Source organism: Misgurnus anguillicaudatus, chromosome 6 (genome assembly GCF_027580225.2).
Source record: "Misgurnus anguillicaudatus chromosome 6, ASM2758022v2, whole genome shotgun sequence".
NCBI lineage: Eukaryota > Metazoa > Chordata > Actinopteri > Cypriniformes > Cobitidae > Misgurnus > Misgurnus anguillicaudatus.
The window spans coordinates 26085424-26111810 of record NC_073342.2 but is presented as its reverse complement, the minus strand read 5'-3'; the positions used below and the strand labels follow the sequence as shown (position 1 = coordinate 26111810).

Genomic DNA, 26387 nt, shown 5'->3' with positions numbered 1-26387 from the left:
TATGACTCAAGATAATACAAGAAAAAAAGTGTTACGATCTCAGACCACAAAGATGGACAACATACACGTTATCTTAGGGTACGTTTGGAAAGGCACAGTTACCTACTACCTTAATAAAGAACTATATGTAGTATGCATACTGTTTACAGTATGTCAGTTGTCAGTATGCATGGAATACCTAGATGTTTTTAACTAGGGCTGCATAACGATTAATCGCGACTAATCGTTTGCAAAATAAAGGTTTTGTTTACATCATATATATGTGTGTACTGTGTATAATAATTATGTATAAATAAATATGTGTGCATGTGTGTGTGTATTTATATATACATAATTATTATACACAGTACACACACATATATGATGTGAACAAAAACTTTTATTTTGTAAACGATTAGTCACGATTAATCGCTATGCAGCCCTATTTTCAACCCAACATTGGGTCAAAAAGGGACAAACCCAGCCTTTGGGTTAAATTAACCCAGAAAATTTTTATATTTATAAGTTAAAACAAAACAACCCATCATTTTAGGTTGAAACAATTACCCAGCAATTCTAAAAGTGTTGGGTGGGATGTTTTTCTACACATAAAAAAGTTTTTTTCTGAAATAAAACAATTAATGCTAAAATTGGGACCCATTCGCTGAGTCAATCACGTATGAGTTATACAATGTTAAAGTGTACTACAACTTTATTTTTACATACTACACACCCATTCTTGGTATAATGTTGTATTCTTAACATAGCCGTATGTATTAAGCACTAAAGATGTGGTTACAGATCATCTGGTGACACCACCTGATAATGCGTTCTACTCATCACTTTTGGTCATTTATAATCATCACAGGCATGCCGTTCGCTGGATTTAGTGTGTAATTGGCATAAAGCAAACCCATTTGAGTTGATTTACCGCCGTGACATGAATGAACAGATCTATTCATAAAACCCTTAATCGAAAGCTAGTATTTTCTCTTGCGCTGATATCCATTTAATGATACACATCTCTGGTATCATTAGACCTTTTTGTTGGTGTTAATGTGAGCGAATACTTCCTTCTATTAATAGATAGCAGACACCTTTGGGTTAGTAATAGAGGTTATAGTATCCACAGAGATTCTGCATCTCTTTACAAGGCCACATTGATTTGTGGGTAGTGTAAGGAGGTGTTTACACAACACTGTTTTTTCACTATAAATGGAAAGCATTTGGCCATTCAACGTTGTAGTAGACGAAAATGCTAACTTTTAGCTGTAATCTTTCAAAAATGATACCTTTATCGTCTACAAAAATGTGAATTTGTGGAAACTGTGACATCGTACACATGCATATTATGCATTCAATCTATAGGCAAATTTTGATATACCCCAAATTCTGAACACACCAACACTCTAAAGGAAAATAAATATGTGTGCAGGCTTGTAGTGTTTCTTTAAAAATTCACTTTGCCACTTGCACAATACTGATGCATAATACTGTTGCATAAAAATGCATAAAACATTTTCTCCTTTTCATGGATCCATGTAAATGTGTTGGCGTTGTCTGTATGAAAAACGTTTCAAATATGCTAAAAAAAAACTTTTAAATTTTTAGTACTGGTTCTTTTCAGCTAAGGGTGTTTTCACACATGTTGGTGAGGCCTCGGAGTGCACCAAATTACATTGTATTATTTTTCAGTTAGTACGGTTCGTGTTCACATATGTTGTATTTACCGTACTCGAAACACTGCACCCTACACCATGTGACAACTGTCAGCCCTGTCATTGGTCTCTGGCAGCTCTGACCCCCATGACCACCACTCATGTCACGACAAAGCCCAGTGGCTCAAACATATGGGGAACTTCCTGTATTCGAGGTCGAGCAGGGTTCACACCACAGATGGGTCGCACCAGAGTTCGGCAACAGCCCCTCCGAGACCACCTGTTTGGAGCGGTCTCATAGCCCCTGTTGTGTTCACACTGACCCAAACGAACCATACTCGGACCGACATGTTATTTGGGCCGACCTAAACAGTGCATGTGTGAAAGCACCCTAATGGCGCATTCACACGGGGCGCAAGCGTTGACGCTTCCCATTCACTTTTAATGGGTGATGTCATGCGTTGCCGAACTGAATTGTGGATCCGTCGGCGCCGTGTCAGTGCCGTTGCTCGCGGCAGAAGTTAAACATTTCTCAACTTTTCAAGCGGCAACGAGTGCGTCAGCCAATCAGATCGCCTTATGCAAATAACCTAGGCAGAACCAGCAAATTACGTTTATGGAAGACCGGAGCATGTGTACCGGCCACTGTGATTGGCTGTTGGCCACGCTTCAGACAAGCCTTCCGTTAAGTGTTAACTTTTACGCCCTGTGTGAATGTGCCGTAAGAGCCAGACCACACATACATTGCGTTTAGCTGTATACGTAAATATTTTGTACCATATCGGCATTTTGTTCAGACTGTTCTGCTGTTTTGGTGGCCTGAAATTGCTATTTTTAAATAAATCTGAACACGACAACCTTACTGTTTCGTGTGTACACCCAATCCATATATTTTGTGATACGATGATGGCATCACCCCACGTCTCTACCCTAGTCAGACACAGTTATGTCACATAACGGCAACAACAGCAACAATGGTGGTCTACATGGTTGTGTTTGCGCTGCAGAAGGTGGTGAACCTACTGTATAAGCTTTACTAAAGCAAGATCTTCTGCTCTTTTGGTACTACGGTAAGCGACAAGGTACAACAACAAGGTACAGTACATGCGCATTGTCCAAGTCTTCTCCGTTTTTAGTGTATCTCTGTGGCAGAATTACAGCACCACATACTGGTCTGGCATGTATACTACATCAATTTGAGTCAAATTCGGTGGTTTCGTGTACGCAGATGTTTCTTAAGATGACACCGTTTTTAGAACGAAATAAAAGACGGAATAGGGAAAATTCTGGGTTTGTGTGGCCTAAATGTACCCTAAATCTCTTGGCTTGCAGTGTTTCTCATTTGTAAGTTGCTTTGGATAAAATGTGATGAATGATTGACCTGCTTGATCAATTCAGGTGTTCAGGATTTGCAAGCAGGTTGCGCATTTCTAGAGTTGCATGCATTGGAGATGAATGGGAATGCTAATGGATGACTTTTTATAGGTATTGTAGAGCTTGGGTGGATTAATGAGCCAGTACTTGGCCAATCTGGTGTTACTGGCGTTAGCTGTTAGCCACACCCCTTGACTGAATAAAAAAGCATTATTTTAATTGGCCAAAATCTCAGTGCTGGCTGTTTAAATATATGAGTGAAATCTTTTGTAAAATAACTATCGTGTGCATGCCCACATTTTTCATCTTCCATTGAAAAACCCATAACAGCGCAAATGTTGTTGAGCGATTTAATTATACTTCAAGATGGAAAACAGTAAGTGCCAACAAAAGAGGCATTCACCATTTGCGAATTCATATCTTATAACTATAATTATCATAACTCTCTAAAATGGTTTCATTTTAATTAGATTTCAGATGAGCCAGATTGCCGGGAACATGAGCCCGTGTTTTTTTTTTACTCCGAGGTGTGTAGCATTCCCCTTTGAGGCAAATTGTCCTCAAATTTTTACTGCGCACGACATGAATAATTAATTGAATTCTACCCTCCGGCTTTTACCCTTTTTTCTACGAACAATTTAGGAGCTCATCATCAGATCTTTTTGTTTGTCTTGAAGTGATCGAATACCTCCATCGACCACCCACTGGTCTGGACAGCCGCATCACTTTTGGGTTGGTAATAGGTTTGCAGTTTCCTCTGTGATAGGAAGTTAAAGCTCTGTAAAGTAGTGTATGCCCTCTGTATTATCCAGCATGAAAACACTCAAGATACTCCTCATGATCTAAATTGATTGCTGCATGGAGTGAAAAGCATGTATTTTCTTTTTACGGTGTGGCTTTTATCACCAAGACCGTAATTATGCAGATTTTACAGCGTGATTTAATTACAAGATGGAAAATAATAGTAACAGGCTGTTAATGAACAACGTTTAATTGTACACACGGTAATTAACACCAGCGCGGACGCTCCTCGCTCCGAAATGTCTATCCACGGCAACGGATGCTTATACAAAGGAGGAAAAGTGTCACTATGGAAACAAGAGGAGGAAATCTAAATGCAAGTCTCCTGAGAAACCGATGATAAAAAAACAGGCCGAGCTTAGTTGCGTCTGCCACACCGGCAGGGTAATTTACAATGTCGTCTCCATTCCTGGCTTCATCTGTGATATAAACAACTAAATACATCACACCTAACAGACTTCCATCTTTTCCATATTCTGGAAATGCGGTAACATTTGTATCTATACCCAGATCCGTGTGTATGCCGGCGCTACAGTTTGTGTATTTACTGTATACGCACGCAGGCAGCCGTGACGATGTATATGCGGCTCTCGACGCAGCCCACATTACGCCGCTTTAGCAGAGGCAATCTATTTTAATAACAGCTGCCACAGTCTTACCTTACTATGATAAATGAAAAGCTAAATGACTTGGGACAGGAAAATTCCAGCGGGAGGGTGAGGTGATAGAGATATGCGCCTGGGTCTGTGTGTTCGCGCATGTGGCACCCTTCACGAGGGTCTCCTGTTGCAAAACCCAGCGATCTTGAATAACCCTGTGCATGGACAGCACACCCTCCCAAGTGCATTTACACATTGATCTCCCAAACCTGTGGCTGCGGTGATCAAGCTAATGCTATACTTGATCCTGCAGGACGCAGCATGTTAGGAGACTTCAAATGTAAAACAGGTTGCGACACAGACGACCGTGGCAGGTGAATTCGCCACTTATTTTTTGTAACCAGTCTATCTCTTTTACAACAGAACCGCCCGGTGATGACATAAGTGGGGGTTGTGGGGAATGGGGAGATACACGCACACCCACAGAGAAAAAGAGAGAGAGAGAGAGAAAGAGAGAGAGACTATGGGAGGGGTAAACCTGCTCTCCTGTACAGATGATGTCAGTTTCTGCAGCTGAGCCCCAACCGGTACCTCACTGAGCCAAAGACTCACTAACTCATTCCCCCGTCTCTGATGAAGAGAGAGAGAGAGAGAGGATGAAAGAGAGAGGAAAGACTCGGAAGAAGGAGAGCAAGACAGGTGGTGGTGTTGGATGGCTCAGGTGTGTATCAATGGTCCCTTTTTTACTTCTGTGTGAGTTATGAGTTAATTTTCAATTCGTACTGTGTGCATTATAAATCTTTTTCAATAATGAATAGGTTATGCTGTTAATGATATGCTAAGTTCGCAGATAAAGCGTACGTTGCTAAATACACTTTCTAAATGTTTGTTGTGTCAGTGTGTCATCTGTGCATGTCCGACCCGTGTAATTTAATTTGTGTACGTTGGTATGTTTGGAAAATTGAATAGTCTAAAGTGATCACACGTCTGAGTGGTTTAACAGAAAGGCCTTCTGTAAATCTTATATAAATACTGTATGTACTGATATCAGTGTCCAGTGATGTCTGGGAATGTATAAAAAAATTTAATTTAATTTCCAACTTGGATAAAGAGATGAGATTCACAAGAATACTTGATAAATACATGTGTCTGGGTGTTATATTTATAGATAAAGAATTAAATGCATAGTCTATAGTGAGTCAATGACTAGCCACTGCATGCTAACAGGTACCCACAGGTTTCAACATTACAACAAAATTTTAAAGTACGCTGTTTCATCACCATATACTGTTGGAGTATTTTTACATATGCAAATCTCAATATACATTATACAAAATTAAAGGGATAGTTCACCTAAAAATTAAAATTCTGTCATCATTTTCTTACTCTACAAACCTGTCTAAATTTCTTTTTTTTATTATGAATATGAAGGAAGATATTTTGAGGAATGTTTCGATCATAAGCCCCAATCACTTCCATAGTAGGAAGAAAGAGTACTATGAAAGTGAATGGGGCTCATGAACGGTTTGGTTACAAACATTTCTCAAAATATCTTCCTTCGTCTTCATCAAAACAAAGAAATGTATAGATTTTTGTTTGTAACAACATAAGGGTGAGTACATGATAACAGAATTATTCCTTTCATAAAAAAAACTATTGTATATAAACTATGTTTATGAGCTGTTTACGCATATCATATTTTTATATAAAACATCTTTTTCTGCTTAATGTATCTATTTTGTAATTATTTGTTATGTAAAAGATTTAAAATACCAATAATCTCATTTATCAGATAGTATAGTATAAAAAACAAGCAGATGCGTTTTTAGTTATATGTGGTTTATCAAGCATGCCAAATTCGTCGCCTCTGTTTGACTCTGATTCTGTCAGTTTTTTAATTGATGTAATAAACCCGACCCTGTCTTAAGTGCCGTGACGTCTACCCTAAATCGATAATCTGCGTGAGTCACAACCAGCACTGGAATTTACCATCAGATATGTCACCACGTGTCATTCTGAGCTGCTTGACAGACGGATTCCCTGACATTTTCACTTATCTGTCAACAGGCTCGTCGGTCGCGATCTCTCGCACACACTTACAGATGCAATGCAAGTGCAAACTACTCGCACCGGGAGAAAAAAATGCCTTAGGGGTATGACAGTCGAGGAGAGGATGTACCGCTGGTGAAATATGAATGGTTGCGCTGTTCCAGGCCGTGTCTATTAAGAATTAATGAAGTATTACATATTACCTCTGGGAAGAGAAAGTGCACCGCTAACAAGCCCAAAAATGTCTAAAGGTCCTAAACGGCCATTTCTCCAGTTGTGAATTAATCTCACGCACTTATAACCTATTCGAAATAGACTTTTTAATTGAGAACCTGAGCCGGGGTATTACTTAAACTTTGAGGTATTCTGCATTTCCCTTTGAGACAAAGTCGTATCCGGTTCTTTACGATACGCCGCGTTAATAATTAATTGAGTTTTACCCCCAGGCTCTAGTCTTGTTTTTCGACTGAACTTTTTGCAGGAACAATTCGAGAGCTCATCAGCTCATACGCCGGCCAATCTAAATGCAGAACTGCTGCTAGATGATGGTGCCAGGGGTGGCAACTCATTACGCCGATGATACTCTGCGTCTGCGTTGTAATCACCTCAATCTCAGAGGTCAGGTGGCCCGATATCCACTTGGTTTATTTCGGGGGTCAGCGGCAATCATTTTAAATTCTTCCTAGAACATTAAACGACGACCCTGAGTGACGTCTCTGCCACTACGTGGCCTCTTAAGCGGCATGTTTTCAGATGAATGACAAGCACTCCAGATCTCTTTCTAGGAGATCAAGGGCTGCAGCGAGTGCTGGCAGCAGGTGGCATCTAATGCAGACTGCGAGACTGTTCAAGATTTCAAAAGAATAGTATTGTAGTTCAGATGTGCCTTTCAAAGCCTTGTGGTGCCTACAGAGCCTTTGAAAGTTGTAAGTAAACAGTGAGGAATGGTTTTACTGCGCAGGCTGTTTAGGGACCAACACTTCCTCCTAATGCAGACAGCGAGTTTAAAACTCACAAAACAAGGATTAGATGGGTAGGGCTGTGAGCATGAAAACACAATTTTAAATGAAGATTGTAAATACTGTATAATGGCATCTGTGTTAACGCATTGTAAAAATTTACATTATAATCTATGCTTTAAAAAGACTAAAGGCAGCTGGTTGTTATCGCAGACGCAGTCCCGATAGTGTGATCTTGTATTAACACCGAAGGGGCTTATTTCACGAAAACAACCGGCTGTCTGTTCATTATCCCATTTATTACACGGCTATTTACCACATATGTTAAATATTAAACGGCATTAAATATTGATTTGAACAAATGCAGACCTTCCGCGAGGAAAACCCATTTACTTTTGGTTTTAAGATAAGACAAGACGTATAGATGTCACAAACACACTATTTGGTTTAGTCATTTGTAAATATAATGTCATATATAATTTTCTGTAATATCACACTGTACCTGTCGAAATGACTTGCAGCATCCAGGTTACCGTGTGTTATTATTTTTGAGGGTTTTTTATGTAAGGAATATTTGACGAAGGGTCGTTGAATTATTCGAAAATAATGCGCACCCCAAAGTGGTAATGCACAGTGGGTGTGCATTATTTTCAAATAATTTAAAGGACCGGAGTCAATTATTCCTCTTATACCACGGTTACCACAAAAATTGCTAATACATTTCTCTGGTAGTTATTATAAGACAAAGTTAGGTGTGCTCATCAAACACTCATCAAACATTTCTTGACCAATCAGAATCAAGCATTTAATAGCACCGTTGTATAACTGGGAATAACAAACCTGCAAATGTTAAATGCTTGCAAATCAAGCATTTAACAGCACCGTGATATAACTGGGAATGAGAAACCTGCAAATGTCATGACTGGCCATTCAGAATCAAGTATTTAACAGCCCAGTGGTATAACTGGGAATAACAAACCTGCAAATGTAACGACTGACCAATCAGAATCAAGCAATCTAATAGCACCGTGGTATAACGGGGAATAACAAACCTGCAAATGTCACGACTGGCCAATCAGAATAAAGCATTTAATAGCACCGTAGTATAACTGGGAATAACAAACCTGCAAATGTCACGACTGGCCAATCAGAATCAAGCATTTAATAGCACCGTTGTATAACTGGGAATAACAAACCTACAAATGTCACGACTGGCCAATCAGAATCAAGCATTTAATAGCACCGTTGTATAACTGTGAATAACAAACCTGCAAATGTCACGACTGGCCAATCAGAATTAAGCATTTAACAGCACCGTGGTATAACTGGGAATAACAAACCTGCAAATGTTTAATGCTTGAAAATCAAGCATTTAACAGCACCGTGGTATAACTGGGAATAAGAAACCTGCAAATGTCACGACTGGCCAATCAGAATAAAGCATTCCAGCGAGCTGTGTAATAATAGTGTATAATAAAGCGTTCTTATAAAAACTGTTAGTTAATGTTTTTGGTTTATAATTTATACAAATTATAATATGTTTACGTATAAATGCGAAACCGCTAAATGCTCACATGATTAGTTTTTTCTCTGCCTGTCTTGTGTACAGGAATATGATAATTGTTGCTCAGATGCTCACTGTGATTCTTTCTATCGATTCCTCAATTCCGACAAAACACAGCAAGATCTCCCGCTGCTACAGGCGTCATCCGTCTGAGGCATTACCTGTATGGCGTTTCTTGTTATTCCAACACTGGGAAACCTTTTCTCTCACCTCATCTTTACCGGTTGCTCTCATAAACAGATGGCAGCCTGGTATTATCCCCTTAATGAATCCTAAATGAATAGCGAAAGGACATTTTTCTATTAGATATTGTGCTGTGGTGCACGTAGCCGACAGCTCTCCCTGATCCAAATAGAGTCACATTTATCACTTTCTTTCCCCTGCTGTCTCTCTCCATCTCTGACACGGGGGCAACGTGATGGAATGCCCAGTAATTTTCCATCAGTGACAAAAGCTGTGAGTGGCACTATACGCTGCTGAATGAGAACTGGGGGATGCTGGGATTGAAAGGTGAGATTGGAGATGGCCTCTGTTCCCTTTAGACTCCATGTCATTACCGCTGACCGTTCGCCCATTTCTATCTGGCCCTGATCTTCAGCCCTCCGTGAGTGGCAGTACGGCGAAACTGATGCTATTTTCAGGGCCAGCCACAGTGATAATGTCACTCCACTTCAAAGAGCAAAGCTGTCCTGTCTCCCAGGAGATTTCACTAGCGGATGAAATGATCAGAACGGCCGAGACAAGAAGCGGCTGAATTATTGCTTGGCACCAACAAATGGCGGCGAGAGAAAATGTAATAAAGTTTCCGTTTTGCCGAGTGATTGACAGACAGTAATGCAAATCGGCCACCCTGACCGTTTGCGGCACGTTTTTAGCATATAAATTCCTTCATTAGCATTCCGTTATTGCGGTTTAATGAGCACCTTGCGTTGTGGTAAAATTTGCTCTGAATAATTTAACTAATCACTGTTTGCATAATTCAATTAGCATTAGCATTTATGGGATTAACGGCAGATTTAGGCAAAAGTTTAATCAGTAGCAATTGTAGGGTTTGTGGCAACAGAAGCCTTTCTTTGTATCTCATAGTGACATTTGTATTGATTAAAGTTCACCCGAAAATGAAAATGTTGTCATCATTTATTCATGTTTCACCTAAACTTGTATGAGTTTCTTTATTCTGTTGAACACAAAAGAAGATATTTTGATAAATTGTGGTTTGCACACAGGGTTGACGGTTCCCATTGACTTCCATAGTATAGGAAAAATAAATACGATGGAAGTCAATAGGTATCGTCAACTGTGTGCTTACCATCATTTATCAAAATTTCCTTTTTTGTGTTCAACAGAATCTCATAAAGGTTTAAACAACATGAGGGTGAGCAAATAATGATTTTTTTTTTAAATTTTGAGGTAAACCGTCCCTTTAATAAATGCATTAGACCTCACAGAAATGTGCATTAGAAATGCTTTGCTCTTAATGTCTATACATTCATTATGAAACCCACCGAGATCAACACATTTATATTTCACACTATCGTATCTTTCTTTCTGCCTACTAAGGTTTTCCAGTGAAGTTATCAAGCCTGTGTCTCCCTCTTTCTTTCGTTTTCCAGGTACTGCCAACATATGTTGACACCAAGGATCTCTCATTGCTGTGCTCTCAAAAGAGCTGTTGTGTCTTATGGCTTTTTATTCCTATGTGAATGTGAGAATGGCTCATGTAGGGATACAAGCCACTAAACACACAGTGATAAATCAACCGAAATGAACAGGTTAGGGTACAAAGAAGATTAATTTGTCTCCCTGCCACCAACTCACTTTTCTGCTCACAAAATCAATAATTAAAATGACCAAACCTCCTTTTCATCCAAGCTGTTTTGGATGATTATTGTGTCATTATTTTTTATCGGATTCGTGATCGTATGCTGTAAAAAATGCACATTTATTTACAAAAGGGCTTATTAGGTCATAAGTTGAACACTGTTAGAAATAAAGGTACAAAAGTTGTCACTGGGATGGTAGCCTTAAAGGAGACATATCATGAAAATTGGACTTTTCTCATGTTTAAGGGTAATTGGGTCCCAACACTGCAAAAAAAATAATTTTCAAGAAAAAAATCTTAGTATTTTGGTCTTGTTTTCAGTAAAAATATCAAAAAATTCTTAAATTAGGATGCTTTTTCTTGATGAGCGGGGCAACCCAGGAAAGTAGGTCTGGTTTTTAGACCAAAGATATCGAATTTATGTGATTTTGTGCATGAGGCAGGCAGAACAGTCTGCCAATGGGGTATGCAAAAAAATCTTGAAAATTTTTCTTAAACACTAAATTCAAGAAAAATTTGCTTACCCTATTGGCAGATTGTTTTGCTTGTTTTATGCACAAAATCACTTACATTTAATATTTTTGGGCTAAAAACTACTTATTTTCTTGGGTCGCTTTGCTCATCAAGAAAAAGCATCGTAATTTGGGAATGTTTGGATATTTTTACTGAAAATAGGACAAAAATACTAAGGATTTTTTCTTGAATTTTTTTTTGCAGTGCGTCGTAACTTAGTTTTGGTAATCCATTCTCTGCAAGCATGTGAAAAAATAGGTCATTAAAATGTGTCTCCCCCTGTGATGTTTATTTCCGAGAGTGAAGTTACTGGAGTAAAGACAAATGAGAATTAAAACACCACTTATCTCCATGTTTCTCAATGTATACTGTAAATGCACTGGGTTCCAAAAGTGAGATGAACATCTGGGATTTAACATGTAGTATAGTTTAAACCTGAAATTAATTAATATTTGAGTTCAGTTGTAAGTACACTGTCTGAAAAAAATGGTCAAAAATCTTTACCCCAGCAGCCACTGGGGCGGAACCTTTTCAAAAAGTACAGCTTAGGACTTAAAGAACAGTAAAGAGTTCATATTAGTACCTCAAAGTTACATATTGGTACCAAATGTATTCATATCTGTACCTAATGGAACATATTAGGACCTTTTTAAAGGGTACTGCCCCAGTGACAGCTAGGGTACATATTTTGGCGGTTTTTTTCTGATAGTGTATATACTGGTTATCAGTGGCGGCTCGTGACTGCTCTTCCGAGGGGCGCAAATACAAAATATGTTTTCAGAGTCTCGTGTGTTGCTCGTGTTTTCGAGGTGTGTGTTTGTTGCGTCGTGTGAGCCATGTGCATCACGTGTTTGGTCAGGATAAGTGCCTGGTGCACACGCGTCAAAACCGTTTATACGCAAAATATACGCAGAGACTTCCTTAAAAGTAAACTCTCATTACGCATGAGATTATGCGAGTATCTGGGAAATGCGAGCGTCTCTTTTATCATAAACCCTTTAGACGCATCTGCAGCAGGCACCTATTTTGACAAGACGCATGATGCACACAGGTTCGCTCGACGCGCCAAACACATGTTTTGAGATTACGAACCACACACATGACGGGCTACATACAAGTTGTGACGAACTTTGCATCGTGCGCCCTCGAAAAAAAAAAGTCACGGGCCGACACTGTACTGTATGCTACTGATCATACAGGCACATTTCTTATTTTAACCATTTTATCTTAGTGCTATCTCAAGGGAATTCTTGCATATTTTATGAGGTTGCTAATCCGTATTAATTTGTACGACCACATTCGTCAATTTTTGTACGATTTACTTTTGCCCCTATGACATTGAGGTTATTATTGTTTCATTATTGTTTTTTATGATAATCGTTTGTTTTTGTATGATTCACTTCATACGAATTAGCCAACTCATAAAATGGGTACAAATTCTCATGAGATCAGGCTGGTTATCTTTATACCATGAGTTTTTCCCAATTCAACTTAACATGTAAATTCTGGTTATATTAAATCTGTAATGAAAAATGTATTTCCACTTTACACTTTGGTCCCCACTGCAAATACCTTCATATTTGTTGTCTATTTCTTGATCAAAGCTGTCAATTTCTGCTGTCTAATAACATCAAGGGTATCACCCTTTGATGCCGCTGTGATCTTCACTTTCACCTTTTTACTGTGATGTCATCTTAGTGATCATTAAATGTGAATTCAAACACTACAGTGTAGATGTTGACTGATTAAAACATCAAAGCTATGTTCTCAATGTCTCTGTTTATCATACATGCTGCACACAGATCATTTTACATTTTATTTAGCTTTATTTATAATGTGGACCATAATTAAAGACAAAGAAACAGAAGGGTCAATGCAAAAAAATTTAATAACCAAATTTATATGATGCACTTGTAATCCACTCAGGAGCCTTCAGTATAGACTCAAAATTTTCCTATCTTTACTCTTCATCTTTTGCACATTATTAAAATAGATCTTTGAGTCATTGCACTGGAAAATAATCTACCTACAATATTATACAATATACGATACATATAAACATACAAAGCACCTTTTGTTCTTGTAAATAGGAATTATAAAAAAAAGCTGTGGGACATAGATGACCATGTGTGGGGTTTGTATATGAAAACATCAGTGCATGGGAAAAATTCCTAAGGGTTTCATGCGCAATAATTGTCTTAGCACCTGAGTTCATATTTAGATGAAATCGAACAAAATGCAGTTTGTAAAACAAAAGGCTATTTCTCTGCCCTCCTCCGAAAAGCTCAAATTAGGACACAAATGAGCCCTTTCTTGTAATTGACCTGTACACAGTAATGTTTTTTTGTCATTTGCTCCAAAACTGCTGAGTACCAGCAATGATTTGATTATTAATTGCTACATGTTCCCTTCAGTTATAAGACATTGTGTTCACATTACACAAATAATAATAAAATAAAATTATATAGCACCAATTAGTGTTGATACAAAAGCTAATACTAATGAGTGTCTCCGCAATACAGTAAAGTAAAAGAGTATTATGAAAGTATGAGTATTTCTCTGAAGCGTATAAAAAAGGCACACTGTCATGAGCCAGACTTAGGATGTCCTTTGGTCCTGTTGCTAGGAAAACATCGTGTAATGTAAAAGTGTCATGCATTATTTGGAAAACAAATATTCTCAGTTCATTTTCAAGTAAACTTTTTCCAAACATCCTTTTCTTTGCTGTTATGAAATAAAGTCTCTTAGAGATAATGTTCAGCTATAAAATAGAGAAAATAAACTTATTTGTAACCAACAAATTATGTTCATAAATTTTGTTGTTGGTCTTCACATATATGTAAATACACATTTACAAGAGGAATGCAATAAAGTGACAAAACAAGGAGTTAAATTATTTCACAGAGGAGGGCCATACAATCCTAGTCTCATGAATGAACTGCCCCAATCGCATGCCTAGTGGATAACTTAATATGATCTCCTCATTAATAGCATCCATTAAATCCTTAATTAATAGATTCAGAAGTGTCCTTCCTTAAAGGAATTTTAAAGCTAGTCAGTCTTTGGCCGAACAGCTGACTGAGGAGGTTGTTTTGGGACTCTGCAGTACGATACGACTGAGTCTCGATGGATCTGACCCCTGGTTTGGGCCGTGATTTATTTGCGGAATTGTTTATGGTGGACATTCTGGAAGAAGTGCTATGAATGGGTCTCCCAGAAATGTTCTTTTTGCTTTTGTAATCCCCATTGAAGTGACGTACAATCTCCACCTTTTTAGGTGAAAAACTATCTACAGAACTTTTCTTTAATTGAAGATTAGAAGACGGCGTTTTGTTCTTGGAGATTATTTTGTTGCTGACCGTGTCGTCCTTTACAGATGTAAGCACTGGGTAGTCATTGGGATGATCTGTTTTTCTTTGTCCATCGATATTTTCACACCTGTTGGGTCTGAACTTCTTTTTGAACCTTGGGTCAATGCCAAGATTTTCCCTTGCAGTTGGTGATGGCTTTAATTCTTTTCTCCTCTTCTGTTGTTTGGTCGAGTCCTTGTCTTCACTCGTAGTTGAGCTTTGAGCGATGTTGGTGTGACGAAAATGATTGAGTGCACCGTCAGTGGTACTAAGGCACTTTGGATTATTTTCAAGACTTTGTTTCGGATTGTCCTCAAACCTGACTACAGTTATGTGCTTAACCAGACCGATAGTTTGCTGTTCATTGGGAACATCTTGTTTGTTCTCATTTCTCTTATAGGATGACTCTTTGATTGTTTCATCTTGCTTTAATTGCTTTGTCTCACTTGAAGACTGCTTCACAGATGAGAGGTCAAAGTCATTGCAAGATGAGAGTCCTTGTATGCCTTGATTTGGCAGGATTATGTTCGCTTGCCTGGAGATTGGATCATGTATTTCCATCTTTTCAGTTGTCTTTTCAAGGCTTACCGTTGAGTTTTTCTCCACTGTCTCTTTGTTGTGTTTGATATTTTTCTCAATTATGTGATTCTCTGAAACCAACAATGTTGTTGGAATTGCACAACAGTCATCTTCTATTTTAACATCACAAATCTCTGTCAGAGCTCCTTTATCAATTGTATCAACCTTGCTTGTCTCACATACTTGAACGGAGTCGTTACTGTCCTCTTCCTTTAGCTCGGTTGTGGAAAGCGTCTGTTCAGTAGAATCTTTCTGCACAAGACACTGTGTAATATTCCTGGCAACCTCAAGGAAGTCATCAGCAACATCTTCGATTTTCACACTGGTATTTGTCTCGGTAGAAAGCTCATCAAAACTATGCTGTGGAGGGTCATCTATGATGGGTAAAACTGATTTTGTACCTTGCACATCAGTACTCTTGTTTAAATTGAGTGCCATTGTGCCAACAACAACATTGTCTGAGTTGCTTTCCGTTGTTTTTCTTTTCTTGCTTGGTGGCATGTCCAGTTTATCATCTCTTGAACTAAAAGGCTTGCTTGGTCTTACAACTCCCTTGAATTTAAATATCTTGTTCCCTCCAGCAAGGTGTTTCTCCATGTGGCGATCGAACTGTTCCTTTTTGGAAAAGGTGTAGTTGCAGGTACTGCATATAAAGGACTTCTTGATAACATGCATGACATCAGCACAAAGCTCACAAGTATACAGTGTAGTGTGCTTTGAGTCTAGCTCATCTGTGTCCTCATGATCATTTTTCAGGTGATCTTTAAGCTCCTTGGCCTCCTGGTAAGACACTGGACATTTGTGACATAGGAAAATCTTTTGCAAGCTGTGAACAACCAAGTGACGCTGAAGCTTAAAAGGCTTTGGAAACTGCTTGCCACAGTGGTGACAATCCCTTGAAGGGTCTTTGCAATTAGGATGCATGTCAACATTTTTTGAAGAGGTCTCTGTCTTTGGTAAAACCTCGAGTGTTGTCAGTGCGCAGTGTTTACCTCCAACCCCGATAGTTAATTTATTCTTTAGAGCTGTGGTGTCAAGCTCCTCTGTATTCTTTGGCTCTTGGTTATTAACATCCAAGAAATGTCTTTTCTCCTCTTTAGATGGTTGTTTACAGTTGTCTGCTTTTGCAAGTCTGCTGGATCGATGTTGCATTATTGAAGATATAAAATTCTTCACTGCATTTTCCTGCATAAAACACCCTGGCATGTCTAGGAGGGAACTCTGTGACTGCCCTCTTCGTGCAAATTGTGTGGCATGCTCACGCAGATGTTCATTGTACATCCAGACATCAGAGATTTCTTTCAAGCACATTCCACAAGTCCAAACACCTGCTTTGTTCTTGGCATGTTTCTCCCTGAGATGGTCCCGAAGTTGTTCACGGGAGCTAAATTTCCGCTGGACGCACATATAGCACGTTGGGGGAGGCGATGGATTGTGAGAAAGCTTGTGAAAATCCAGCTCACCTAAGGTGAGAAACCATGTGAAACAGACTTTGCATTTATACTGCTTATCCTTCGGTTTCAGTCCAGGTTCACTGCGTTTCCTGCACTTTCGCTCAATAGGCTTTTGCTCGGGTTGTGCAGGGTCTATCAACTCAGCACTTGGAATAGTCTCAACTAATGGCATTTCTCTCCCAGGGTCAAGAAATGGTACAGGAAGCTGAATTACAGCTGTAGCATCATTGATGTTCGGGATCTCGATGTTCGGGGAGTGAGAGGCATTTTCTTGGGCACAGACAAGTTGGAGAGGGCAAGCCGTAGAAGAAACTTCTGGTTTACAGTCTTGTTGAGGAACAGATGACAGTGTGTTCTCAATGACTTTACCTTCTGATTCATCCTCAGGCAGTATGGGTTTAATTATGTCATCAGTCTCACATAGGAAATCTCTAATTTCTGGATTTTCCTCATAGCTAGCCTGATGATCCATTAGGTCATCTTTTGAGTGACTAGGGCTCTCTGTTAAACTTTGCGATGAGCTTTTGTGACACATCTCGAGCATGTTGGCATCATCAATTGATATGGTTTCATATTCACAGTGATCATTTGTATTGTTGGAAAAAATTTGGCCCATCTTGTTCTCTTTAGACTCCTCACATTTATCAGTAAAGACATTAGTGGGATGATAGTCTAAAGCTAGACAGGATAGTTGTTTTTGCTTTTTGTTACTTTTGCCATAGACTCTTGCACATTTCTTCCTTTTCCTGTCATCATTTCTAGGGAATAATTGAGAAAATGTGCTCTCATCATCAAAGAAAGTCTTTAGATCAGGTTCAAGTCCTGAAGTACCAATAAGTGTGTCGTTGTCCTCTCTAGAACAGGTGTTCTCACACTTAATATTGACTGAATCCTCAGATGGATAATGGATAGATTCTGAGTGAACATTTTTAGGATTAATATCACAATATGTTGTCACAACATCATCATCTTCATCATCATATACAGCTCCTTTCTTAATCAAATTTGTAGATTCATCCTTTTGCTCTTTGGTGCTGACAGGTTTCATGCCTGTCTTTTCTTCGTTCACTTTGACTTCCTGATACCTGTGACTGCTGTTTAGGCTCTGCTTTTCAAGTAGCGTTGGACAGTTTTGTTGCACCATTGAGGGGAAATTTGGAGTGATAGCCTGCAATATATCTGTTTTAAGTATATTAAGCATTTCATCTGAAAATGTGTCTTGCTTTACCATTTTTGAAGCAAACATTTCACTGCTGATGTCCATATTGTTATTCTTAGCTGTGTTACTATTAGTTGCTTTTTCATTTACAGTGGTTGCCTGATTTAGATCATGATTTCCTGGGATGTTTGACATACCAACATCACTTGTAATTCCTTCAAACAACAAAGGTGGATCTACATGCTGTCCTTGTCCAACTGAGATTTCACTTATATTTGGATTCTGGAGAGCTGCTGGACCCATAACATCTATGCTCTCTGTTTGCACCTTATCCATTGGGTGTGTGTATATAGGCATGAATACATCATTGCTCATATTTATATTTTCAGTGGGTGAAGCCCCTTCTGTCTTCACTACATGCTTCATGGCTTTGTGTCTTTTAAGTCCAGGTAGAGTACGAAAGAACATTGCACATATTTCACATTGAAATTTTCCTTGAACTGCATTCTGTGTACTGCCCTTTTTAGGTGAGGTTTGTGTCTCGGTTTGCTTTAAACATTGTCCTTTATCTTGAACAGGTGGGCATGAAAGATCAGTGGATGTTGGTTTTGTCTCCTTATCCAGCATAGTAGATCTCAATAATGCATCATGATCATTGGGGATCATCTGATTGTCCAGCTTTTCATATTCTGCTTTCTTCAAAAGGCTTAGGTGCATATCTAAAAAATCAACTGTTTCAAGTGAAACATGGCTACCAATTAGGTCATTTTGATGAAGATTTGTGTGCTGTGCATGGTCAACTGGATTGACTTCATCAACAAAGCTACTGCAGGAAGCTGGAATACCTGAATATTTACTGTCATTGTGATTGATATTGTCATTAATAGAGATATCAGGTATGTCAAGTCCAATCAGGTGGCCTTGAATATTTGGCTCGTGTTCATTTGGATTGTAAGGTGGGCTAGATGGCAATGGTTTTTCAAGAGAGAGAGCACAGGCATTGAGAATGAAATTTTCTGTGGAGCTTGGTTTTATATCTGACTGGTCATCTCCTTTGTTTAGACATTCAGGGGTGAAGTTGTAGTTGTTGAAACATGTTTCGCTGTAATTCAGAGGACTTAGTTTCAAACTATACAATGCACATTTATCTTGAGATACATCCAATACCTCAGAATGCACAGAATTATCACTTAAAGAGTGTTTTGAGATGCTGTCCACAGCCAACAGTGTTCCAGGGCTAGACATTTTACTTTCAGTGATTTCTACTAAATGGGGCATAAACCCTGTTTCTGGGGAATCCAAAGTATCTACTGATACTGACCTGTCAATATTCATGTTTTCTGAGATTTTGTTTTCTACTGTTGGTCTGTTTTCACTTAGTTCAGGGCCAATTGTGCTAAAATCATTCAAACCACCTGGAAGTGAAGTTTTACCTCTTGTCTCAGAAGAGTTTTGGACAGAATCGCAAGAAAACTCCGGGAGCTGATTCATGGTTACAGGACTCTGTTCTTCATTCTTTTGTTTAATCTCTTCACATGATTGCACTGGAAACAATGTGATATCAGACGTGGCGCTTTGCACACTGCTTGTACAGTCATGATTATCTTGGACCACAGAAAGATGTTTAGGAGAAGCCACCTGTTTTGTATTTATTTCACAAAATCCACTGTTTTGTGAATGTGTTGACAAATGGCCTTCACTGCAAGGAGATAACTGGATGTTTAAATCAATGGGATTGTCTGTTGTTTCCCCTATTATGTCAGATGTATGTTCATTCCCTCCAGAGACAGGTTTTTGTACTAGATCTGACTTTTCAGCATCATGTTTTTGTCCTCCTTCAAAACACATGATGTTTTCATCTTCTGGTATGGCTTGGGATGTTGAAAGTTTGGATGTTGGGAGGAGTCTTTGTGTAAAATCAATGGGCTCTTCTACATCAAACTGTGTTTCACTCTCTGCTTTCTCAGTTTGACTGATAGAAGACTCACAATCGTTGTGTTTATAAATGAAGGCTACAGACTTCTCAGTGTCAATTTCGTTTGATGAGCCCACAAAGCATTTAGTTTGAAGACTCTCGAAGGAGCTCTTAGCAAGCTGTTGTTCATTAACTACTAATTCTTCATTATGAAGAGTGACAGCACTACTCTCATCAAGTCTGGCTTTTGTTTCATTGTCTGATTTTGATCCAGCAGCATCACTGGTTGGTGACTCTTCTGGTTTGCCTGAAAATGTTGAGAAAGTTGTCAGCTTTGCTTCTGAGTTCCTTGTTTCCACTTTTTCAGATTCATCAGTGCATTCTGAAGGTTCACTGTCTTGTTTTTCATTTTCCATTAGAACCCCAGACTCTTGATTTGGAGATAAATGAGGTGATGTAAATCCTGAGGATAAAGAATCTGAGATCACTTCCAGGCTTTTCATCAGATTTTCTGTGTACATTTCATCTTCTAGCATCTCTTCTGACTTGCTTGTAGAAAGGTCCAAGAACTTGTTCTCAGTTTTGTCCTCTACTGTATGAGGAGCTGTACAATTTTCTAAGTTTGAATCTGTGAGATCCGTGCTGTCTTTTAAATCCAAATCACTGTGTCCTGAATCAATTGGTGTGTTGATAGCAGATGAATGAGTTGGAGTATGAAGGCCTTGCTGTCCACACATTAATCCAAACTGGATAGGGCTGGTCCACGGCAAATCTGGATCTGGGAACAGTGCTGAATGAGAATCTACAGTTGCAGCAGTTGGTAAATTCTCTGAAGAACCATTCATCTCCAAGCTGCTGTTTTCATCTTCACTTTCAAGATCGAGTCTCAGTGGAGAGAATTTGCTCATGGTCAACTGTTTAGGTAGCTCACTGTCCAATGGTGGAGGGCTGCTCAGCTTGGCTGTTTGGAGCTGACTCTCAAGCTCTGTAACAATCCTTTTTATTTCCAGATCATCAACCGACACACTGCTGTTGAGAGTTTGATTGTAGTCCATTAATTTCTCTGGCAAAGAAAATTGCATGTGGTTAAAATTGGTCTTATTCTCATTTGAGTCTGAGTCATCTTTGTACTCAGAAATCTCCTCTGGTAGCACAGGAGTAACATCAACCATCAGATAGCAGTCTCTTCGCTCCAAGAATGGTGAGAATGATGATTCAAACAGTTCCTTCTTATCTGCTGTGGTTTCCGAAGGACTATAGCTCTCTTTGGCAAGCTGAATATCTGGATAAAGATTGTTCTCAAAACCTCCAACTGAAAGGTCACCGAACATGGATGTTGTGTCAAAAGAAAGTGGTGACTTCATAAGACTTTGTTCATGATCTAAAGGCATTAGATAATGCACATCCTTCTGTGTTGAATCATCATGGATTTTAGAAGGTGATAAACAGATGTTGTCAACGAGTGAACTGCAAAGAGTTGGGGGTTCAGAGAATGGATCATCTGAGATTCTCTTGGCTTCTTCACTAGATGAATTGTCATTGCTACTTTTGTCAAAAATAGCTCCTGAGGATTCAGAACAGTTTGTTTTCTTTTTGTGGGATTTATCCTTTGATGTAGCAACATCTTTTTTGAGTTTAAAAACATGGCTAGATTCTGTGTTGTTGGTGGTTTCTATTGGATTCAGCGTTACACCAGATCCTCTGGGTGATGTGATATTTTTTGGATAATCTTTTTGAAAAGGCTCTTCTGTGGTGGAAAGAATTCCTGTTTCAAATCCATAGTGGTCCCCTTTTTCCTCTATTTCCACTGTGGTCGTTTTGAATCTTGCAAGGCTGACAGTGCTTTTGGTCAATGTACGTTCAGATGCAGTCTCTTCAGTTTTACAGATAATGCTTGAACATTTTGAAGTAGTGAAACTGTCCTTGTGTTCAGTGAGTAATATTTTATCAGTGCTGTACCTCTTGGTATTTTTGGTGAAGGTCAAAGCCAGTGATGTGCTAGACTCTTTCCGTATTCTTGGTGGAGATTCCTCAAACCCATTGTGCTGAAGACAGTTTTGATCTTTCCTCTGTACTTCCATTCTTTTCTCAGAGTCTGAATCTGTATGATCAGTACTTTTAGGGCTGCTCATGCTATCACTGCAGATACTTATAGATGTGCTCAGTTCACTGCTTGTAGAAGACCTACTGCTCCGTCTTCGAAGCCTCTGGTGACCAGGAGTTTCTTGCATCAGTGGAGAGGTTTCCAGAGCTTTCTTAGCTTCAAAGCACTCATTTTTGTTTTGTTTCCATGGATTTTCACGGCTCCTGTCAGCACGAATCCTTCCCTTGCACTCTTTAGTGTAGGTGTACTTGCAGCGAATGCTTTGACTAAGGCGCCCCTGACTGGCAATTTTCACAGGCTCACACTCCTCATCGGAGTCTGAAACATAGTCATACTCCCGGAAAGTGGGGGTTTGAACTGCAGGAGTCACTCTTTCCATCACAAGTGAAAATTGCATGTTTTTAGTGCCCTTCACATGTAGCTTGTGCAACTTGTTCTTTTGTTGAACAATTTTGTGAATAAGTTCTTTGCTCCAGCTTCCACCACTACTTCTTTTCCGTTTTCCATCAGTTGCTGTTGGTTTGAGAGCGGTCGGGCTTTTGGTGGCAGAGGTGGATCTGGGACATGCTGTTTTAACCAATGCTGTGCTGCTTTGCAAGCTTTTAAGCCCACATCTTGCAGAGAACTTGCTTGATAAAAGGTAATTAGATCCATAGTCATTCCCCTGTTCATTTTGTTCTGCCTTTTTTGTTTCCCACTCAATTTGTCTGCTGGACTCTTGTGACTGGGATGGAGAGGTTTCCATTTTAAGGCAGTCCTTATTTTGCATTGACTCTTGCTGGTGTTCTTTGAAACTATTTGTTTGTTTGCTGTCAGTAGCAAAGCTGTTTAAGTCTGAATCAAATGGATACTTGTCATGACCTTTGGATGTTAATTCATTGTTTGTTCTCCCATCAAACACTGTGGAGTCTTTGGATGTCAGAGTCTGTCTTGTTGATGTGCATTTGGTAGTGGTGAGGTCATCATCAACAAATGCATCAATAAAGCTGCTATCAATCTCTGCATTGTCTGACTGATAAGCTAGCCCATTTAAAGCCTCTGTTATAAGGCTATCCAGTTTAGGATCTTCCATCTCTAAATCAGGCAGAGGTGCAGATGGTAGCATCAGTTTCATTGGATCATCTTTTATATCTCCTTTTGTTTCATGATCTGGCACTATTTCCCCATTCTTGTTCAGTCCAAGCAGAGACAGATGCAAATCTGAAGAACTCCGTAAAATTGCATAACTAGATCCAGATGATATAGCTTTTGTGTGGTCTGTCTGAAATTTCTTTGTGTCCTCCACTTTTTGCACATCTTTTAGGTCATTTTGTGCAAACGTATGCTGTCCACAGTATTGCTTATGGTCAAGAAAAGATGCAAGGTTGTTGAAATTCTGATCACATTGCTTACATGTCAAAAGCACATCCAGTTGGTCAAGGTTTGCTAATGACGTGTTGAGTAGTTGGTGAGCAGAGTATGGAGGTGGGGGATAATGGTCTGTTCTGTAGGTGTCTAAACAGCCCTTTCCATTATCCATGCTGACCTTTGAGTGTCGGCTATTTGGTATGAAGATGTTCTCTTTGGTTCTTTCTTGTTTGTAGTGCAGGCCTGTGGAAGCTTCTGAATGGTAATGATGCTGACTGGTGTTCAGGTTACTGGATGAAATCAGTGCTTTATCGTGTTGCTGGTGATAAAACTGAGGTGATAAAACCTTTTGGTTGTCTTCAGGATTACTGCTGACAGAGTTTGTGGAAGTTGGGGAGAGTGAAGAACATGTACTGCTAGAGGTTGGATTTTGAGTAGGAGAATGTGAAGGGGAGTCATATGGGGATACCATCCTCAGCCCTACTGGTGCTACGTGTAATGGAGGGTAGCTACAGATTCTTGATGTCACAGGTATTGAGTGATTACTACCAAAATATAATGACTTATTCTTGGCATCACCCACCTGACCTTGATTTGTTTCGACCTTATTTGTAAAATGACTGGGTGGAATTGTGTTGCAACTTTGCTTGACACTGTCTTGCCTTTGGTTTGAGAAGCCCTCATTTGTCTTTTTGTTAATAATGTTGTTAGAACCTTTTTGGTTGCTGCTTTTGTGTGGCTTACTGTCATCTTGCCAGTCTGATGAGCCTATCAAAAATGTGAGCTGCTGATTGCTCATTTGCCTGGAAAGATCGATCCTGTTTTGGTTAGGCAAGGCAGTTGTAAAGTGTATTTGCTGCCATGGCATACGGCCATTAATGCCAGTGCTTTGTCTTTGTTCTGGTGAAGGTTGGTAATGATAAGGGTACGGTATAGAGTTGGGGTCTATGAGTGGTGGTGGAAAGGATTTGTTTTGTCCCTCCCATGGGTGTGAAACCTTGCTGTGGGGTTTACTGACACTTTTGTCAAGAGGCACTGAACCAATTTGAACACCATTATGTGGAGGACTGATGACATGTAACTGGGAACTAGACCCTTGTGCAATATTTCTAATGTGATGAACACTACCTTGTATAAGAACTCTTTGGTTGGTGGTGCCATTTTTATGATGGCAGCCTATTTTACCACTTACTGCAAGGTCTGTGTCTCGACTGTCTGACATATTAAAAGAATCTAATTTATCTGGAACACTCTTGGTCTGATCTGATTGACGATTACATGAAACTGAGCTCTCGTCATTGGTGGGGAGAGAAGGTGACACACCATGTGTGCTCTGCATGTACTGGGGTGGTTTAGTATGTGATGTGTATAATTGTCTGTCCTCTACTGGGTCATTACCAAACTGTGTGCTAGCTTGCATGACCTCCAGACCCTCTGCAGAGGACTTGAAGGAAAAAGAATGGGAAACCTGGTTAGGGGTTAGAGAAACATCAGTGTAGTCCTGAGGCTGGGTATTTTGATCACAGGAAAAAGAGTCTGAGGCTGACTCTTCTAACAATGGGTATCCATAATGAAATGGCAAAGGCATAAAACCACCATTGGCCTTGTTTAAGTCCATAAGATTGTTTGGCTTTTGTAAAGTTGCTCCAAAATTAGTGTTTCTAAAAGTCCTATCTGGAGATTGCCATGTGTCTGTTTCACTTAGAAAGTCAGGGAATAAACTTTCATTCCCAGGTTGTGTGCTGTTCTCGATTGGGCTGGGTTTCTGTTGGTGTTGCTGTGGGGTGGATGATGGATTCTGGTGAGTAGGTCCCCCAGTGGTGGAGCCAACTGCCTGTGAGGTATAGCTTTGAGAAGGAAGGTTGGGGGACCCCTCCTGGAAACATCTGAACTGAAGGTCCTCCTGCTGCAGCTCTGCCTCTCGCTCGGGAATACTTGGCACATGAAACCTGTAGCTGCCTGAGACAGGGCCCCTGCTGGACTCGATCTTTTTCGGAGGTGAGACTTTCTGTTGGGGATAGGCTATCCCGATTGTGGGATTTGGGCGTGCATTAGTAATACTCAGTCTGTAAAGCTGCTGTGGGTTGCTACGCTCTCCTTTTCCCGACTTTCTACTCTTATCTCTATTTCGACTTTTGCCACTTGGAGACTGAGGGCTGTCCTTGCCGCTAGGCCACGTCCTGTTGCTATTGAACGAATGATTCTGCAGTGACTTAAAATCAATCTTCCCAGCCTGCTGTGGCCGAATAACAGCCTCGCGTTGTTGCGTGTTGTCCCTCTCTTTTTCTGCAAACTTAGCAAGACTGTTCACTGCCTGTGGCTCCAGACTCACATTTTGAAAGTGCTCGGGGGACTCTTTTAAGCTTTTGTGCTCAACAGCAGTCTTAGCTTGCTGTTTGGACTCATTATCCAGCTCTTTGGCAGCCAAGGACTGTTTAGTCTCTTCAGTCATGATGCCGATGTGGCTAGTTCAGCATATTGGTCCTTATCTGCACAAGCTGTGACATCTACACATCATGTTCCAGTCAGAATCAATAGGCCTCTGGAAACAGGATTATTTCCCTCTCTCTTATCTCTTCATTGCCTGATGATTGAATGATCATCCATCATCTTGAACTTCTGGAAATAGAAGAGAGAGGATAAGAAAATAAATGTCAATTAGATTTTGTGCATAACATGTTTTAAAGCAATAGCAGAGGATTGTGCAAGATCTGGAAACGTTGCATTAATAAAAAACTACACGCATGAAAAATAATTTAAAAAAACTTAACATATTAAAGCAAAAAAATGTAAACATAAGAGTACAGTATTTGCACAATGGTTTTTGGTAATGTCTTTAGGAGCAATTCAGTTTGTCACCTTAAGAGGGCAGAATTGCATTGCTTTTTACACCAGCCACATATAGTGGGTATTTAACCAAATTTTGGAAATTAAATGATAGATAATCACAGGTCAGTACTTGCTTTGCTGTCTCTCAAAATCCCTCTGATCATGAAAAAGATCTTATGCCTTAATATGGGGAGGGGGGTATGCATGTTTAATATGTGTGCATAACATACAGTATTTTAGCCGTTTACTCTTTCCACATTTTGTCATTTTGTTGTTAATTTCTAGATGAAGGCAATTCTTGGCCAGAATGTGATGCTCTCCTCTGTGGCACA

At 39.6% G+C, this 26387-nt stretch overlaps 1 protein-coding gene across 3 annotated transcripts in view; it reads right to left on the bottom strand.

Annotated features, from left to right (window-relative positions):
* Positions 1–13163: 13163 nt before the first annotated feature.
* The window catches only part of znf469 (zinc finger protein 469), a 345099-nt gene continuing 331875 nt past the window's right edge, over positions 13164–26387 (bottom strand). For all 3 annotated transcript variants that reach the window (XM_055193247.2, XM_055193246.2, XM_055193249.2), the window contains one exon: positions 13164–25845. In XM_055193247.2, the coding sequence (XP_055049222.2) occupies positions 14324–25678 (11355 nt within the window). In that variant the 5' untranslated portion in view covers positions 25679–25845 and the 3' untranslated portion in view covers positions 13164–14323. The remainder of the gene's footprint in view (positions 25846–26387) is intronic.